This window comes from Littorina saxatilis, linkage group LG4 (assembly GCF_037325665.1).
Source record: "Littorina saxatilis isolate snail1 linkage group LG4, US_GU_Lsax_2.0, whole genome shotgun sequence".
NCBI lineage: Eukaryota > Metazoa > Mollusca > Gastropoda > Littorinimorpha > Littorinidae > Littorina > Littorina saxatilis.
Window position 1 is genome coordinate 45,300,018 of NC_090248.1, and position 18,809 is coordinate 45,318,826.

At 41.9% G+C, this 18,809-nt stretch overlaps 2 protein-coding genes across 3 annotated transcripts in view; one reads left to right on the top strand and one right to left on the bottom strand.

Annotated features, from left to right (window-relative positions):
- LOC138964867 (glycerate kinase-like) overlaps window positions 1-9,734 on the bottom strand; it is a 90,935-nt gene extending 81,201 nt beyond the window's left edge. Inside the window, exons 1-4 of one of the 2 annotated variants that reach the window (XM_070336930.1) lie at window positions 9,615-9,734; window positions 8,294-8,812; window positions 7,512-7,663; window positions 6,619-6,794 (exon numbers count right to left, since the gene is read on the bottom strand). In XM_070336930.1, the coding sequence (XP_070193031.1) occupies window positions 6,619-6,794; window positions 7,512-7,663; window positions 8,294-8,812; window positions 9,615-9,622 (855 nt within the window). In that variant the 5' untranslated portion in view covers window positions 9,623-9,734. The remainder of the gene's footprint in view (window positions 1-6,618; window positions 6,795-7,511; window positions 7,664-8,293; window positions 8,813-9,614) is intronic. The other variant, XM_070336929.1, reaches the window with a different exon arrangement.
- A 146-nt stretch (window positions 9,735-9,880) lies between these two features.
- Window positions 9,881-18,472, top strand: LOC138964870 (WD repeat-containing protein 82-like). Its single transcript, XM_070336935.1, has 9 exons — window positions 9,881-10,137; window positions 10,648-10,745; window positions 12,704-12,770; window positions 13,391-13,490; window positions 14,585-14,701; window positions 15,212-15,367; window positions 15,706-15,775; window positions 16,273-16,415; window positions 16,983-18,472. The coding sequence occupies exons 1-9, from the start codon at window positions 9,977-9,979 to the stop codon at window positions 17,010-17,012; spliced, it is 942 nt and encodes a 313-aa protein (XP_070193036.1). The 5' UTR covers window positions 9,881-9,976; the 3' UTR covers window positions 17,013-18,472.
- The last annotated feature ends 337 nt before the right edge of the window (window positions 18,473-18,809 follow it).

An 18,809-nucleotide genomic window follows, 5' to 3' on the forward strand; every position in this document is an offset into this window, starting at 1 on the left:
CGTAACCAGCAGTCTTGCTGCCCTCAAAAGAGATGGTCACCAGTTATCCTCTACCTGTTCATGCGAAAGCAGAGAGAGATAGTACGAGGAAGCAGCTGCACTTACATATGTGCGTAAGCCACCGAAAGTGCGGAAGTCACAGCGGTCGAAGCCTGGTGTGACCGGTGACCATGAACAAAATGGCTAAAAGCCATAGTGTCCGCAGTTCAGTCTGCTTGTAGGTAATTGAAAGTGAATCAAGAACCCAAAACAGAAAACAAGACTGGTAAGCATACACGGAAAACCGTGAAGCCGACCAGTCAAAAGCCTCCCGAGACAAAGTGTTCTCAGGAAAAAACTGGAAGTTTACCTTCGTGGCCAAATCAAGAGCCTTCCTGAGTTTGGGCGAAAAACCAGAACGCGTCTGTCTACCTCTGAAAGACTGAGGGCCAGACGTAGAGATCAACGGGCAAACGCCGTAGTCATAGTTGCCTGTGGTAGAAGGGTGACTGTAAAAGAAAACCCAACCTAACGGAAGTCGTTCCGACTCACCTCATGCTCAGGATGAAGAAAGAAACATTAAAAATCCGCAGTCACAGGAACCGGAAATGCCATAGTCACACAGCGAAATGCAGGAGACAGGCCAAGGCTGAGAGCCATGATGCCCGTAGGACAGCCATTGTTCCGAAGTACCCACCGTACGCAGGTAAACGAAAGAAACGAAAGTTTCAGCTGCCAAAAAAAGATGCTGGGCTATGAGCCCACAGCAAACAAACCGGAACATTAGCTAGCCCTCTGCCAGAAGGAGAGGACTAGCCAAAACTGAGAGAGATGGTAAGCCACAAAGGATGACTCCTCAAGCCTACATTGCCAAAGACAATACCCCCTCAGAAAATCTGTATGTTACCTCCGAGGCCAACTCAAGGTACGTATAGGGGGGGTGGGGTCTGATGTAATGTAATTTGTGATAATGTATGGGGGTTATGATGTAATGTATATATGTATGATGATGTATTCTGTGTCGATTGTGAATGTATGGTGGGGTGGGGTGGGGTGGGGGGTACGATGTAATTTAATAAACGATGATGTACTTGGTGTTTGATAGTGTATGATTGTTTGTTAGTTGTAGATATAGTACGATGTCTGATGTAATGTTTGTGGGTGTGTTATAATGCAATATGTTATGATGTAATGTATGATGATGTATTCGGTGCATGATAGTGGAGGTATGCTTGTTAGTTGTAGATCTAGTACAATGTTTGAGGTTGTAATGTTTGTGCGGGTGTTATAATGCAATGTGTAGCCGTATGAGGGTTCCAGTGTGTGAGTTGTACATGGCCGGGTGCTAGAGTGCTGCATGAATGAGTAAGTGCATGTGGAGCTGTATGACTGGGTGAATTGTGTGTTGCGTACGTCCGAGGGGCACATGTAGCCTGTGTGTCTGAAGTAGTGGGTATGTTGCGTAAGGGTGTGCTGATATTGAACTTCAGTTGTGTTTTGTAAATGTCTATGTATCAGTGTATCATGTCTTGCCACACACATGCCAAATTTCCTTGTATTGATGAGGACAATAAAACTTCTTGTATCTTGTAAGTTTGGACGAAACACCAGAACAAGTCTGATCGCTAGAGAAAGACAGAGTCAGACTCGGCGAAAGACAAACAAGGACCACATAGGTCAGTCGTCGTTTCTAAGAACCCTGACGTAACTATGACGTCGGTAAGAGAAACAACCTCTCCGGCTAGCCGGAAGTGCGACAGAAGCAGCAGCCCGTGGCCGAAACGACTGTTACACTGACTGAGGCCGGAAGCCAGTATACCCGAAGGCCAGCCCTAGATCCGACCAGAAGAGACCTCAGCGGGTGCTCGAGCTGGTGGACCTAGTTCACTGTGTTAAAATCAGACTGATGCATAAGAATGAAAATATGCACCCATCAGATCGATTGAAGTCGCCCGACCTCACAGTCCCACAATCCATTGGCTGTGTAAAGAGACCATCCAATGCGAAAGTGCCCGGGAGGGGACTTCCCGCCATTACTAAAGTGAAGGGTGGAAGGTGGGGTGAGATCGGCAGCACTTCATTGGAGGTGAGGCTTGCCGTTAGAGAAGCCCCTCCCCCTTCCCGAAGCAGTTCTTTTCTCGAACCACGAAAACCAGGATGAGCTTGCCCTAAGGCTGCCAGTTTGGGTTGAGCAGAGGACTGGGCCTGCTTCTGTTGAGTAGGCTTGCTCTGTTTCAACCCTTGTAGAGAGAAGTCGGAGAACTGATGTCCTCTGTTTGACTGAATCTCCTTTTGTCTAGCGTCAAGCGCCAAATGACCAAAAAGAGATCCCTCTACCACCGGAGATGCTCTCAAGGTGTTTCTCGTACCTGATCCGTGAACTGCGAGTGCGAGAAGAACAAATCCCTCCGACACCAAACTGCGTGAGCATAGTGAAGGGAGGATAGTAGCATCAGCTCTTCATTCACCCTAGCAAAGGCTGAACGAAGAGTGAAGACGTCATCAGCATCCTGATCTACACTGAGTGTGAACAGATCAAGCTAATCGGTCATAGACCAAAAGAGTTCTGATGATCGTCTCCGAAAGGATGCAAGTTCCAAAAACTGACGTCCTATCTCCTCTGAAAAGACAAGGGTGTGTTCTGGTACTGACACAACCGAGTCCCTCATAATCTGTTTTACCAGCAGAGGAAGCAATTCCTGCGTCACCAGTAAAGGTGACCGCGGAAGAGCAAAGGACGAATGCAAGTTCCGACTAGAGTTAGGCAAGTTGAACTTCCAAAACACAGAAGGAACAAAAGTAGAAGCCTGTGTAGCCGTAGCTAGCCAAGGCTGAGCCTGTTCCGGAACTTGCCTTGAGGAACAAGAAGAGGAACAGGGACAGAAGGAATACCACTTCAGGCATGAGATGGCTTCGCCAAAACCTGCGAAAGGTGGTATGCCACAGAAAGGGACTCTTCGAACCAGAAGCAGGAATCCTCCTCCTTCGCGGAACGGAAGTCCGACATCGCCAAAGGGGCAACCAAAGAGGAGGCCAAAACAGCTGATGCACCTTCCGGAAAATAACGGGAAAAAACTTCTGCTGCAGCTTCAAGAGCAACCTGAGCTTTGACGGAAATCCCGAATATGTCTGTTCGCTAGCCACAGACTGAACGTCAGAGTGGTCGAGCGAAGGACAAGGACCGAAGTCACAGTCACCAGTGGCGGAAACGATGCACGGGATAACCGGAAACCGGAAACCCGCGTACCATGACATCATCTTGACTTATACCCTGACTGGTGTGAGGGTAAGGAAAAGCCAAGTGAACGTCCGAAGCCGACGGAACTGAATGGACGGAAGCCACCCCACCCGAAGGGTGAAGTGACGACTGCCCCGGCCGAGGTGAACCTGAATGCCCGAAGGCCGGCCGCTGTTCCTCACTCACCGACATCCGTATGGAAAGACCAGGAAGAGAAACAGTGTAACCGGACGAAGCCGCAAAATGCGGAAACGAGGATTGCGTAGACTGAGGCCGGAAGCCATAAAGCCCGGAGGCCAGTCTCCGGTCAACCCCAGCACTGACCACGGAGTGAACAAGTGGCGGGGGATCTATGCTTCCGGTAAGAACCGGAAGCGCGGCAGCCGCTTGCTCCGAAACGCCCGTGAACGCGTAGAACATCGGAGGAGACAGAGCAGAAGTTTTTGTGTATCCGGACGAAGCCGGAAATGCAACCGACGAAGCCGCACAATGCGGAAACGAGGGCTGCGTAGACTGAGGCCGGAAGCCCAGAGGCCAGTCTCCGGTCAACCCCAGCACAGACATCGGAGTGTACATGTGGTGGGGGACCTATGCTTCCGGTGGGAACCGGAAGCGCAGCAGCCGAGAACGGCTGCCACCCTTGTTCTGAAACGCCCGAGCCCACGGGGGAGACATCGGGGGAGACAGAAAAGGCGAATGCAAGTTGTGAAAGTGCCCCAGACAACTGTCTCCCAAAAGGGAGTGTCTGGTCACCTCACGAGGGCTGTTGGACCAGTTCAACTCACCGTCCATGCCGACCACGGCAGTAGACGAAGAAAAACAGGAAGCTGATCCCTGCAAAACGTCACAGACGGCAACGTCACAGAACGCCAAGGAACGAGCGTCACCCACGGACGGGGGAAAAAACGACGTAGAATGCAATTCTTCTCTCCCAAACTGCGGAACTCTGGAAATAAAGAGCTAAAGCAGTATAGAAGGAAAGCAAGAAGAAAAGAAGTCAAAGACATGCTTAACTGCCCCCAAAACACAAGTTCATTTGGGGCAGAATAAGTAACGGACATAGCGGTATTACATGCTTAGTCCGAAACAACAACAATACCAATGGTCTGGAAGATCCATGACATAAGCCTTGCCATGTTTTATCACTGTCAGCCATGCTGACCCACAAAAATGGCGGCCAAACAATAAGTTACTGGAAATTTACAAGTCCAAACGGACGAAAAGTCAGCAACTACAACAACATTGCTGTCAAACTAATGACCAACAAGTCGCATAAGGCGAAAATACAACATTTAGTCAAGTAGCTGTCGAACTCACAGAATGAAACTGAACGCAATGCAACGCAGCAAGACCGTATACTCGTAGCATCGTCAGTCCACCGCTCACGGCGAAGGCAGTGAAATTGACAAGAAGAGCGGGGTAGTAGTTGCGCTGAGAAGGATAGCACGCTTTTCTGTACCTCTCTTCGTTTTAACTTTCTGAGCGTGTTTTGAATCCAAACATATCATATCTATATGTTTTTGGAATCAGGAACCGACAAGGAATAAGATGAAAGTGTTTTTAAATTGATTTGGACAATTTAATTTTGATAATAATTTTTATATATTTAATTTTTAGAGCTTGTTTTTAATCCGAATATAACATATTTATATGTTTTTGGAATCAGCAAATGATGGAGAATAAGATAAAGGTAAATTTGGATAGTTTTATAAATTTTTATTTTTTTTTTACAATTTTCAGATTTTTAATGACCAAAGTCATTAATTAATTTTTAAGCCACCAAGCTGAAATGCAATACCAAAGTCCGGGCTTCGTCGAAGATTACTTGACCAAAATTTCAACCAATTTGGTTGAAAAATGAGGGCGTGACAGTGCCGCCTCAACTTTCACGAAAAGCCGGATATGACGTCATCAAAGACATTTATCAAAAAAATGAAAAAAATCGTTCGGGGATTTCATACCCAGGAACTCTCATGTCAAATTTCATAAAGATCGGTCCAGTAGTTTAGTCTGAATCGGTCTACACACACACACACACACACAGACACACACACACACACACACACACACGCACGTACACCACGACCCTCGTTTCGATTCCCCCTCGATGTTAAAATATTTAGTCAAAACTTGACTAAATATAAAAAGGAAAGAGCTTACCAACTAACAAAGCAGAAGGCAAGTAAGGAGGTAATATAAGGTTTACCTCGCCAATACATCGGCCTTGCCACATTTTATCGCTGTCAGCCATGCTGACCAACAAAAATGGAGGCCCAACAATAAGTTACTGACAAATTTAGAAGTCCAAAAATGGACGAAAAGTCAGCAACTGAGACAATGACAAAAGGTGACGTTTACATGTCAGTATGTCCCAAATGACATCACCAGTACATTTTTCATTCTATCTAATCTGTTTTCGTTCTATTTTTTCTAATAACATGCGTTAACAATTGATTGCCAACTGGAATGGAAGAGCACAAAAAGTGTAACTTGATAGGTAGTTTCTCTAGAGGGAAAAACATCTTCCACTTTCATGTCAGTGTGTCCCATGCAACATACATTTGCCAAACAGCTATGTGTAAGTAGATTATTTGTTAGTGGTATAGAAAATACTGATCAACAATCAAAGTCAGTTTTCACATTCATTTTCTACCTATTTCTTATTTGTTTGTTCTTTTGGCAATGGTGAAATGTCAGCAATCGTGTGTCATTCCGGACAGTAGACATGACACCTGACCTTTTGTCACCGTCTTAACCACATCAACATTCTTGTCAAAATAATGACCAAAAAGGAAAGAGCTCACCAACTAACGAAGCAGAAGGCAAGGTAAGACGGGTAAGTGGCCGGTGGGTGTCAAACAAACACCAAACAGCACAGCCACAAGAGCCAAAAAATCAACAACCTTCTCTCAAGAGCTGAAAAAGTCGTATGATCTTGGACACGTGGTGATAGGGGTAGTGACGTAGTACATACCAATGGGAGGTAACTCCCAGAGTATGAGCTCAATACCATGGCTATTTTTAGCCCTTTTGGTGATGGGGTTGCTTCCCTTTAAAAATGTGAGACGGGTAGCCTTTTCAGACCTTAGCATCTCAGACTGTGTCAAAGCTATATGTGATTCGGAGTAAGAATATGTAATTTAATCAACTTTTATTAAAAGCTGAATGTGATGTCACCAAAGACATTTATTGAAAAATTTAAAAAAACCATGTGGGAATATTATCTGGAAGGAAGAAAGAACAAGTAAAGTTTCATAAACATCTGTCCGGAAGTTTTCCTGGAATTCCTCTTCACATACTGTGATACATACATGCACGCATACACACACACATCGTCATCCACAAAGTCTATCTGAAAACATTTAGTCGAATTTAGGGAGGGGGATCACTATATTCCTCACCTTTGCCGGATGAGCAGCGTCGATCATCTTGCCGCCTTTCAGTCGCTCGAAATTTTTGCGGATAGCGTTGAGGTCTTTGATGGAAGCTCCCCTGCGGACCAAAAGCTTTGTCACGGCAACCAGATCTTCAAATGTGATTGGCTTCTGAGGTAATGGCAGCAAAGGGGAGCCTCCACCTGGAGAAAAAAATGCAGAAAGCTGTACGCATTAATACCAAACAATACACATGAACCCCTAACTTTAGATCCCTTCCTTTTGCAGAAATTCTGTTCAGAAGTTCTGAAAATGTACTTCCATTTAAATGTATTCCCTCCTCTATAAGCCCTCACTGGGCACACTTTTGGGGCGGCTTAAAAGCTGGGATCCACTGCAACCGAAGTTGATTGAAACCGACATGAAAATACACTCGACAGAGACATAGCAAATCGTTGACTATTGCACCACAAGTTTTGACAATAAGTATCATAAAGCGATCTAACTGGAATATTAGCTAAAATAAGGACATCAAAAGTGTCTTCTTTTCCCCTCTATCTCTCTCAATTAACACTGAAAATAATTCTAATTGTAATGTGTCTCCATCCTAAGTGTAAAAGGGACAGGCTTAAATATTACTACTACTAAATACTACTACTAAATACTACATTAGGTTTTGCCTTAAACCTTCACCCTTTTCTACTCTCTCCCCTCTCTCTCTTCCAGGGACATCTCTCTCTCTCTCTCTCTGCCTTCTTTTTTTTCTATTTGATTGTTAATTTAAGATTTATATTATCATTAGATTAGTTCCTCCAATGGGCGAGGGCTGGATATAGAAAAGACTTGTTTGCTTATGCCATTACCCTCCTTTAAAAAATAATGTCTTGTCTTTCTCTCTCTCTATCTCTCTCTCTCTTCACCTGAAGTGAGAACGATGACAAGATCCTGTTTCTGCCTGGCCAACAGCAGCTGCTCGATAGCCAGTGCCGCTTCATGTGCTGCTTTTTCAGGCAAACTGCTGTGTCCGCCTTCATACACCTGGATCTTGGTGTCAGCTGTCAGCAGCAAGTCCCTGAAAATACAACAGAGAATTAACTCTTTCATTTGGACATGTGAGCATATTGGCATCTAAATATATCAAAACATCAAAGTGCTAGCTGTTTTGTAAAATTATGAATCCCTTGATCACCAGCGCTGAAAGTCCACGAAATGGGGCACTGGCCTTTGGCTAGGACTTCTTATAATTTACTAGCCAGAGAGCAATTTTTTTTTTTTTTGTACTCGCCAAACCAACCATTTGTTTCAGCAACTTTACCCGCATTTGGCGAGTAGATAAAATTACATTTCTACTTGCCATTTACATGTTTCTACTCGCTATGGCGAATAAAATACTCACCACTTTGAGGCCAGATCAGAAATATTAGAATTAGAATTAAAGTAAACCACTTACTCGATTGAAAAAGACATGAAATTGTTTCATTAAATTTAAAAGATCTAACACGACTAGAAAAAATTAATGAATATCTTTTCTTTACTTCAAATATTTCTGTTGTTTGACAAAGACCCACATGCATAATACTATGACATTTTTCTGCCAATAAAGCCTGTTTGAACTTTTCTTGCTGTGACCAACATATAGTTCACAACAAACACATTTTGTTTAAAACTCATACAATACATTCAAGGGTGAGCCTATACATACCCTTTATCTTTCTCTGCAAGAATTGTCCTCTGCCCTCGTGGGATGCTGAGAATTCCACCGGCAATGTGTTCGCCAAGGACATCCTCGACAGCCCTGGCCATTCCAAGCACAGCTTTCCCAAAGCCCACAACATACACATTGTGATCCACTGTGTACACCTCATCTTTCACAGTCAAGATTGAGGGAAACTTGTCAAACTGCAGAACGTTTTCTACCATGTGCTTGGGCTCGACAGCATTTACTGCAACTTTGTACATGTCCCGTACGTGAAAGCTCTCCAACTGCAAGCCAGACGGCTCGGGCCTGAATTCAGACTCTGCAGAACCTGTGCCGACATTACTGAGATACTTAATATTGCTTCCTGTCAGGCTGCAAAGTTTGCCATGTTCAAAAAGCAGGCGGTTTTGGTTGTTTCTGAAAAAACCATGCCTTGCAGAGGTAGTGACATGGACTCCTCGAGTGGTATGGGACCAATAGTTTTGCAATGCAAGTTGTCCGACGAAGCGCATTCGTATTTGTCTGAAACGGAAACAAACTGGTTGAAAGCCAGCGCTGTATGATCCTTCAGAGCAGATATGGAAGAGCGATTTAGGAAGATTAGGCCCCAAAAAAAAAAGTGTCTGTTTAGGGTAACATGACCAAAAAAAGTAGGGTCGGTAGGTAGGTATTTTTTTTTTTTTTTTTTTTTTGTAAATGCTATGTTGGCTGAACATTCACTTCTTATATTTGATGAATGCATGTTTCAAAACTAACGTATAAATAAAACAGAGAGAAAGGGAGAGAAAGAAACGCCAAATGTCTTTTTTTAGCATTTTTACCTCTTTTTTTTCTTTTTTTTTTTTTGAAATCAAAAAAAAGTTTTTGGGTCGGCGCCAAATCGATAGGGTCGGTCGGGTTACCCTAAACAGACAATTTTTTTTTTTTGGCCTTAGTGGAATAGAGGTAAGTAGTACCCGTTTTTCATTCCTGTATAGGCCCAAAATCGGTTAGAAACAACAAAACACAGATTTCGTTTTACTTTTAGTAATCGTTTTATTGCGTCACAAACAATGCCACTTCACAACTACTAATCAGGTGCACATTCTGAGAAAGAACAAATCAGAACAAACACACAACCCAAACAAACTATCGGAATGCTGAAAGTTGACTAACGCGTAGTTGTGCACCTTCCTTGGTTCTGTGTCCTCTATTTTCCACAGGTAACAGAAAATACCTCCAACCATAATTATACTGGTCAACAAGTCATGTTTTTCCAAAAGTAAAAAACCTCAAAACACGCAAAATTACGCCACTCGTGCATAGATAAATAAAGGGGACTCACAGCACCATCCTGTCAGAGTGTCACTCTTTCTGCTACTCCACTCCTTACTTGATCAGCAGTTCCAGGGAGTTCGTTTTCGGTCACAGAGTTGTCTATTGACCTTGACCTTTGACTAACAAGTTTGCTAAACTCTACATAAAAATGCTTTGAATAGGACCATAGTGATAGAAAGAACTTTGAAAAATGTGTGACTAAATATCAACATATTCGACAAAGAAATACGTAGAATTCTTTAAAAAGAAATGACATCTTATTCGGAGAAACAGTAACTGCAGACCTGCAGTATTGGACCGGAAGTGCAGGAGTACACTCCGGGCTTCGTAGAACTTTGTAGGATTGACTGTCACAAAATCCACATCAAAATGAAGCTTACGGATGAAACAGTTAGGGGATTTCGTGTAGCAAAGATATTCAGGGAAAATACCGACAGAGTCAGCAGTATCAACTTTTCGGCTAACGGAGAAACGCTGATTTCGAGCAGTGATGACGATTCCATTGTCATCTATGACTGCTTGAACGGGACGTACGTTCTGATTCAACGTTTAAACCTTCTTTCCAGGGCCTATGTTTCAGCTTTGTGATTCCCTTTACTCCAGCCTTTCATCTTAAGAAGTTACAGGGGCATTATCCAGTTTTATTATCGCCTGATCTTGTGTAAATGTCTTGTAGAGATACTTCAGTCATCATCACCATAATCACTAAATCAGTAAATGAGTAAATCACTCATTGACTCAGCCATGAATTGGAAACACACGTGTGCGCACACACAATGACACATACACAGTAACACACACACAACATAAACGAACACTTAGCACAGTGAGTTTGATTAATTTTAAGACTTGTGAAACAGAAAGGGGTTTCGGTTAGACAAGAGGTTGTCAGTAATAATAATGTGTCAGTTCATCTAGCTCATTCTTAGTCTTAAGTTTATTCTTGCTTTATTTCTGTTCTTGCTTTAAAAAAACGGATAATTAATTGGGTGGTGTACTTAACAAAGTTCATTATACTGACAGATTTGTCTTTGTTGCAGGCCAAAGCGAACACTGAACAGCAAGAAATATGGGGTAGACCTGATTCGCTACACTCACGCACCGAACACCGCCCTTCATTGTTCAACAAAAGTAGATGGTAAGTCCTACATCTTGACATGTGGAAACAGGAAGACATCGCAGGGGGCCAGGCGGCTGCTAGTGCTACTGCTAGACAGTCGGTTATTCTGGAAATTGTGTGAGACGAGGCATTGTCACGTTGTAGCGTCAACCCACGAGTACCCATGTTTGGACAGCACTGATGCCTAGCTTTAAACACCAGGAGGCAGGCAGTGAATGAATGATGCATGCAACACTTAAAGTTACTCTAAGGTTAAACTAAGGTAACTGTAACCTCCAGTGGAATTGTGGGGTCATAACTCAGTCATATCCTACATTTCGGAAGAATGAGGTCACCATCTTCTTGCAGAGAACTTCAATACTCAGTACTGATAGAAGTGGAGTCGTGGTGGAATATCCAAACAGCTTATTAATATATTGCCCATGGCAGGGGTGTTGCTAGACATGGTGATGTTGGGACATTTGGCCGAAACTGTCAGAAAGCTTAAGGACATCTTGGACAATTTTCGGCTATTATTTTGGCTCATACAAAGTCACCGCAAAATTGAAGCACAAGACTCAAGAGGGGAACACCAATACATACAATCATTGTCTTAGGAACACAGATTACAGGGGCGGAGTAGTTAAAGGGGGGGGGGGGGGGGTAGGGGGTCTGGGGGGAAAGCCCCCCATGAAGCTGAAGAATTTTAGTTATTTTATAAACAATTTGTGGCTTATCCTTGATTTTAAACATGATCAACTGGTGTCAGCAGCCACTCATTATTTCTTTTAACGTTAGTATTAAATAATGGCAATTTATCTTCACTGATATCCGCTGCCGACATCATATAGTATGGTTAGAAGGAAGACATGTCGCATACTGTGACAATTCAACAATTAACTCTTCCCCCAGCTTTACAGACAGAAACAAAAAATAAAATCCACAGACAGAATTTTTTTTTTTTGGGGGGGGGGGGGGGGGGGAGTCCGGAACCCCCTGTAACGTCCGCCCCTGGATTATATGTTGCTTACTGCAACTGAAACAATCTGCTTTGCTGATTTAACTACATCAGTTCTCTGAAACTTTTTCAAACCATTAACTTTAATATCTTGAAAGTAAAACTCTTCCAATCTTGTGCTAATCTTGACAAGCCTTGGGGAAACATGACTGGTAAAACATCAATAAAAAAAACGTGTAGGGTGAACCATTTTGCTTGGAAACCACGATTTGGAGGACGTTTTTCATTCTCTGGCTCAGCAGATTTCGATTCGCGGTGACTATCGTCTGCTATGTCGTCTGCTTCGATCGACTCTACAACACTACTACCACTCACACTGACACTGTCCACATTCGCAGTGTTCCTGTCATTTTGTCCGGAATCACTTACCTTGGCGAAGGGTAGCAAACCTTGGCCAATTTAGTTTTTTTTCTTTTCTGGTTGCGACATGATATTCAAATCCAAATCCAAAGCACTGACTGACTGATAAACTATCGCGTATCGGCAAACGCTGAGAGTGTGGTTCCCTTGTCCAAGGGAAACCACTCTGGCATCTATATTTTTTGGCAATGGCTTCCGTTCAAAACATTGATGTTTCGTTTTTGGTATTCGCGAAGGAAATAAACGTCAGTCAGTTGACTAAGTACATCGGCAGCAGTTTTAGCAATCAAAGCCTGACCAATACAAAAAACTGGACAAACTTTGGCCGATTTAGGCGAATACTCTTCGGACATTTGGCCGATAGGGACATGAAAATTTCGGCCAGAGTATAAAAAAATCGGCGATTGGCCGAAGGGCCGACCCAAACGACACCCCTGCATGGGTGAAATTAGTCTGTGAAATTGCCACTGAAAACCTCTCAAGAGTCAAAAGCCTCTGTCTAATTCTGTATAGAAGTTAGTACTGACACTTGGATGATATTTTTATGCACCAATCTCATTTTCATTTCTATTTTCATTGAACTGTATAATTTTGTATGCTGAATTTCTTTTCTGTGCAGACACGATCAGGTACTTGTCCCTCCATGACAACAAATACATCAGATACTTTCCAGGTCATGCCAAAAAGTAAGTATAACTGAAGAGATGATGGTTCACATACAAAAATCTGGAATTTTGGATTTGAAAAATGATTCTAGATAAAAGTAGATTATGGATCAATTTTCAGATTTTGAAAAAAGTCAAGTGGAAACTTTTAATGATGCGTTGATTTTTATTTATTTCGGAAATACTCTTATTTTTCTGGGGCCTTGCCCCCAAAACCCTGCAAGGGGCGCTTGTCAGGGACCTGGCAGTGGCATCCACCTGGCTACTGACTGATTTTCTATGTTCTCCAAATTCATCCCTGTGTGAAATGCAGCTTGATAAAGCACTGAATTTGTTCACTTCAGTTTTAATCTTTGTTCCTTTACCTACAGTTGATAGTTGCCATTACGTAACATCTGTTGGTTAGTCATTTGTTTAAATTTACTACTGATGGATGTGATATTTTTTCTTCTAGTTCTAGTCACTTTCATTTCTAGGTTCATTCTGATGTGTCCAGTGGGCATCACAAATAAGTTTGCATCATTATATTCAGTGTTATAATTCTGACTCGTCAAGGAAGCAGTCTACTGTTACTGTTAGTGTTAATTGTTGACTGTATTCTCAGAGTGAGAGGTCAGTACACTTTCATGTGGTTGTTTCAGGGTTGTCACATTGTGCATGTCTCCCATTGATGACACATTCATCTCAGGATCCATGGACAAAACTATTCGTCTGTGGGACTTGCGGTCACAAAACTGTCAGGTAAGGGCCAATTACACATTAACATGCTTCCATTTGAAACTTCGAGGTCTTCATCGTGGATTGAAGCCCTCCCAAAGTCTAATTGAAGCCCGACGGAGCGAAGCGACGGAGGGCTTCAATTAGACTTTGGGAGGGCGTCAATCCCCGATGAAGACCGAGAAGTTTCAAATGGAAGCGTGTTAATGTTATTGTAATTCAATCTGACGACGATCTCTTTCCTCCTTTCATGCGGTTGTAAACAAACAGAATTGGTTCTGTTCTGTTCACACACTACTTTCAGTCCACCTACCTGCAAGGGTCAAGCCCCAAGAAATATGTCTCTGTATTCCTATCGTATCACTCTGCTCCTGTTTTGTTTTCTTTCACACACATTTTTCCTTCTTTTTTGACGGGTTTCTGGACAGCAAACTCTAAAACAAATTCTTTTCATCACAAAAGCGATCTTTGGAATTGACTGACGTAGTCCGGAAGAATTCATGCATCAACTTACGTCACGTATTCGATGTCATCACTTCGCATACCTTATGGTCTCGGTATTTCGTTGGCCTTCATATTTCCTACTTTTAAAATGACCCTCAAAGCTAACCGAGACTAGTTGAGGCTGTATCAATGCGCCTCGCCAGCAGGTTGTTAATGGATTTTTTAGCGAGTGACTATCGACAATTAGTCACCGGTAATTTTTAATGAGTTGGGGCATTCTGACCAATCACAGGATCTGTTTCATTAAAACGCAAACTTGATTGAATTACAATATAACATTATTATTATTGAAGTTCACTGCACTATACATGTATGCAAAATGTTGATAAAACGACACCTCCCACCAAGGGACAGCTCAGTGTGTCAGTTGATAGTCATAGCCAAATCTCCAAAGCATTCTTGTCACAAAAGGCTTTTTGATAGTAAGCCAAGAATGCCCAGTTTCACAGTATCTGCACTTTTGTCACGTTTGTATTGGAAAGATAAGAAATTTCTTGCAATTTGTCACTCTGAATGATGATAGATTTGAAATGATTGTACTACTCTGGTTGTATTATTCCATTAAACTTTTGTTTGCTAATTGGCTTACGTGTGGTGTGAATTTTGTATTGCAGGGTTTGATGCACTTGACAGGTAGACCAGTGGCTGCTTTTGACCCAGAGGGTTTGATCTTTGGTGCTGGTGTCAACTCCGAGTCTGTCAAACTCTATGACCTCAGATCTTTTGACAAGGTAATTAGGAGTTACCCATTTATTTTGAGGGATTGGCTTTATAGTTTATAGTGCACCAAGGTGCAGCATCAGAACAGTATTCTTTTCTCACAGTGGAAGTTGAACCCAACTTTTAAAATAAGACCTCCAAAAGTCAGAGAAAATCGGGTTTTAAAAAAGACGGAGTCTTAAAATGGGGGTCATTTTACAGAGATTATGAACAGAAAGTCAGAAAACAAGGTCTTAAAAAGGGGGTTCCACTGTAGTTATGATATGCATGGGTGCAAATCTGCCGGCTACATGCCGGCAGCCGGTTTTTGGTTTCATCGGCTGCCGATGTTTTTGTTCCAGGAGAGGGTTTTTTTGGCATTTTAAATACTAAAAAAGCTGGACCCCAACTTTTGCCGGTTTTTGGAATTTTCCAGGTTGCACCCATGGATATGTGTTGCACCCTCTTTAGTGTTTTCTTTTTTGTGTGTATGTTGGTTTTGTGTGTGTATGTGTTTACATTATTCTGTGTGATGATTTCAGGGACCGTTTGCTACGTTCAAACTGCCCCAGGATAAGGAGTGTGACTGGACAGGGTTGAAGTTCAGCCCTGACGGCAAACTTATTCTCATCTCCACCAATGGTTCCGTCATTCGTCTGATTGACGCTTTCCATGGCACTCCACTGCAGACATTTGTTGTGAGTTGAGCCATTATTTTTTGTGCCATAAATAAAATTTGGTGTAGTTTCTTTGTTCAAGTGCTTGGAATGAAATCGAAACAATTTTCAATCATGCAATAATCTGTCTTAAAAAATGGGCGTTTAAACGATTCATGGGAATGCTTTTCAAATAAACTACTTTCTTCTTACACAAGTCTTTAATATAGCCACCATTACCTTTCCATAATAAACTATTCGTGCTGCACCAAAATGAACCCAGTGGCTCTTTTAAAATGATAAGTGCTATTTATAACTGCCCTTTGTCTTTGTAATTCAGGAAAGTTTTCAAACCACTATTTGTCTTTTCTGTTGCACAGGGATTTCAGAACAACAGAGGCATTCCACTGGAAGCATGCTTCACACCCGACTCCCAGTTTGTGTTTTGTGGTGAGTACAAGTAAAGGACAGACTTGATCAGTTTGTATTGTGAAAATATACAGTGACACCTTTCTTTTCAGACGTAAAACATCTCAGATCTCAAATAAGGGAGGGAGTTTTACCCAAAGTATGCCTCCCAATCAGGCATCGTTAAGGCTCTGTTTATTTTAATGATTAAAAATAACTTTATAACTCTGCATTGGATCAATGAATACAGTTTTAGTCACTAAACATTGAAAGAAGCTTTTGTTGTAAATGTATTGGTAAACTTAGTTAACAGTGCAACAGACGCGTGTGAAGCATGTTTGAATCATCGATGTTCAAATGCTGTGAAGGGTACTCTCATTTTTCTGAAAATACCACAAGTTTGTTTAACGTTTGAGAATGCTCCAAGTGCTAAACCAGGGTTCCCTGGTCTGTATACTATTTCATGCTGACAGACTTTTTACTACATTTCAGTTAAGAAATACTGCACAATTACTGTTTAACTGTCTGTGTATTCTCAGGTTCGACAGATGGTAAAGTCCACTGCTGGAGCACAGAGACGGGAGCGAAAATCGCCATTCTATCCAGCGACCACCCTGGGCCCATACAGAACCTGCAGTTCAACCCCAAGTACATGATGATGGCCACTGCCTGTACAAATATGGTGAGTTGTCGGTCACATTTTGCTACAGTACAAACCCACTTTTAAGACCTAAAATCTGAGAAAATCAGGGCTGTGATGCACAAAACAAAATTGGGTGGTTCGCAGCCGCGGAATCAGATTGGTTGAAACTGAGATTTGTTGTGGTTTCAACCAATCAGCTTGTTCCCATCCGGTTGGGTGACACCCATTTTGCGCAACGTTCACCTCAGCCCAGGTCGGAAAAGATAGGAATCTTAAATTAGTGGTACATTTACATAGTTTGTGAACAGAAAGTCAGAGAAAGCATGGTCCTAAAAGTAGGTGAATGTGAAAAGGGGCATTCGACTGTATTGAGAGGAACAGGTTTTTGAGTGTGTCTTTGGCATGTGTGTGTGTTCTTTTCGTTAACTTTAAGAAATTCCCCTAGTCAGTAGTGGGTGAGAAAGGGAAAGAGAGATTGTGGAAGTTGCAGAAAGCAGTAATGTGTTTGCGTATGTGCACATAAGCGAGCTGAATTTTGTGCATTCTTAGTGGCTGTTGAAAAGAATACAACCTCAGCTAAAGCGTCTGTTTATTGTTCTGTTTCAGGCTTTCTGGTTACCCTGCGTGGATGACTGAGGATGGCCTTAAAAAGTTTATTGTGAAGGGTTGAGGAACAGTTTCTGGACCGACCCCTATCTGCTGACAAAGATTGTGTGCAAATGCTGGAGAGATCAGCAACAAGGAGCTGACGACATGGGAAGAATTGTGTATAGAACGGAGAAAAGTGGACCTGCAGAAAGATGTGTACAGTCGTCAGTTTTACGGACAGACATGAGAGCAACAGATTTATCATCCAATGCTTCAGGAAAATGTGTGACAAAGGAATCTATCAGGTGTGTGTTTGGTACAAAATATTACTGCAGCAGGGTGACACGTTTCCAGAACTGTCATTATCACAAAATCTGTTGAAGAAACCTGTAAACTGTGTTCTGCTGGTGCAAATATTTGTGACCCTCCACCACGGAATGAGTCGCATGTCACCTCGCGCGGTTCTGCGCTAGGCTTAATATAAGTTCGGGGGGTGTCTGGTAACAGTGTGAGGGTCACCTTAGTCACAGGCTTATAACTCAAAAAGTTTTTGCTCTTTTCTAAAGCGGTTTTCACCACTGGATAGAGCATAAAAAAACTCTTCAGGAAAATGTAAAAATAAGAAAATCATGCAACGGTGACATGCGACACATTCCGTGGTGGAGGTTCACATTTGACAGTTTTCAGAATGGACGTGTTGAAATCTGTCTTATGAGCTAACAAGCAGTTACTGTGCCTATCACTTTGTTTTGCAGAAGAACATGATCAGTTTTGTAAAATTAAGACTAAGAGTGAATCGTGTTTTTTGATGCAGACTATTCCGACGTACCCCTCTTCATGAGGTTTTTCAAATGTCATACATGTATTTATTTTTAGAAATACCTGATATGAAATGGTCTGTACCAACCAGGACTGTTTTGGAGATTTCCCAAAATAATATATCTTGAAGTAGGATTTAATTTAGACAGATTTTCAGAGATTTATTTTCATGTTAGCTTGAAATTATAGGTCTTCAAATTTGTATGGGCTCAAGATGAAGCCTGTTCAGAAATTTCAGTGACCAGTTGGAATCCTGACCCCAACAAAAGAAAAGTAAATTACAAAAATGAGTAAGTCAGCCAAGTGCTTACTGTTATTAAAATAGGTCACTTGAAATGTGTTTATTCCAGTTGTTAGTTGCTGAACCAGACCTTACCCCTGGAGAAATTGTTTTCATGTCACTGATTATATGAGATGTAAGTGGAGTGAAATTGATAAGAACATCCATCATAGTCTTCATCTGCCAGTTTAGTGGCAAGAAAGGGTTTGTAACAGGCATGCACCTGCTAATTTGTACAGGTTAAAAAACAAACTTTGTTATTGTAAGTGAAGTTTTGTTGTTTAGTTTAGTTAACTTTTATGTGTTTGGGATGCATGCTTCTGTTGTGTATTGTGTTGTATGTTCTTGAATGAATGAGAAAAGTATTGGAGCATTTCACATTACAAGATTAAAAAGACTGAATTTGAAATTTACAGTTTTCCTTTATTCCTTTTCAAAAAAGTCTGTTTCTGACAACATTTTACACAGAGGAGATGCAATGAAGTATCTGCAAATAATTCTGTGGTAAAGTAACATGTGTATGATAGAAAATACCGTCCTCCCTGTGTAAAAGTAAAAGAATAAGCTCACCATCCCAGATCTAGCCAGGCTTTTACATGGAATAAGACTTGTCTCCCCACTTGGATATATACCACAAATCAACAGCCTACGGTAGATGTTTTCCGCATATAATTTTTTCATCAAAAAAATAGATGTTTTATCACAAAAAATAATTGATTCATCACAAAATATTTATTAAAAAAAAC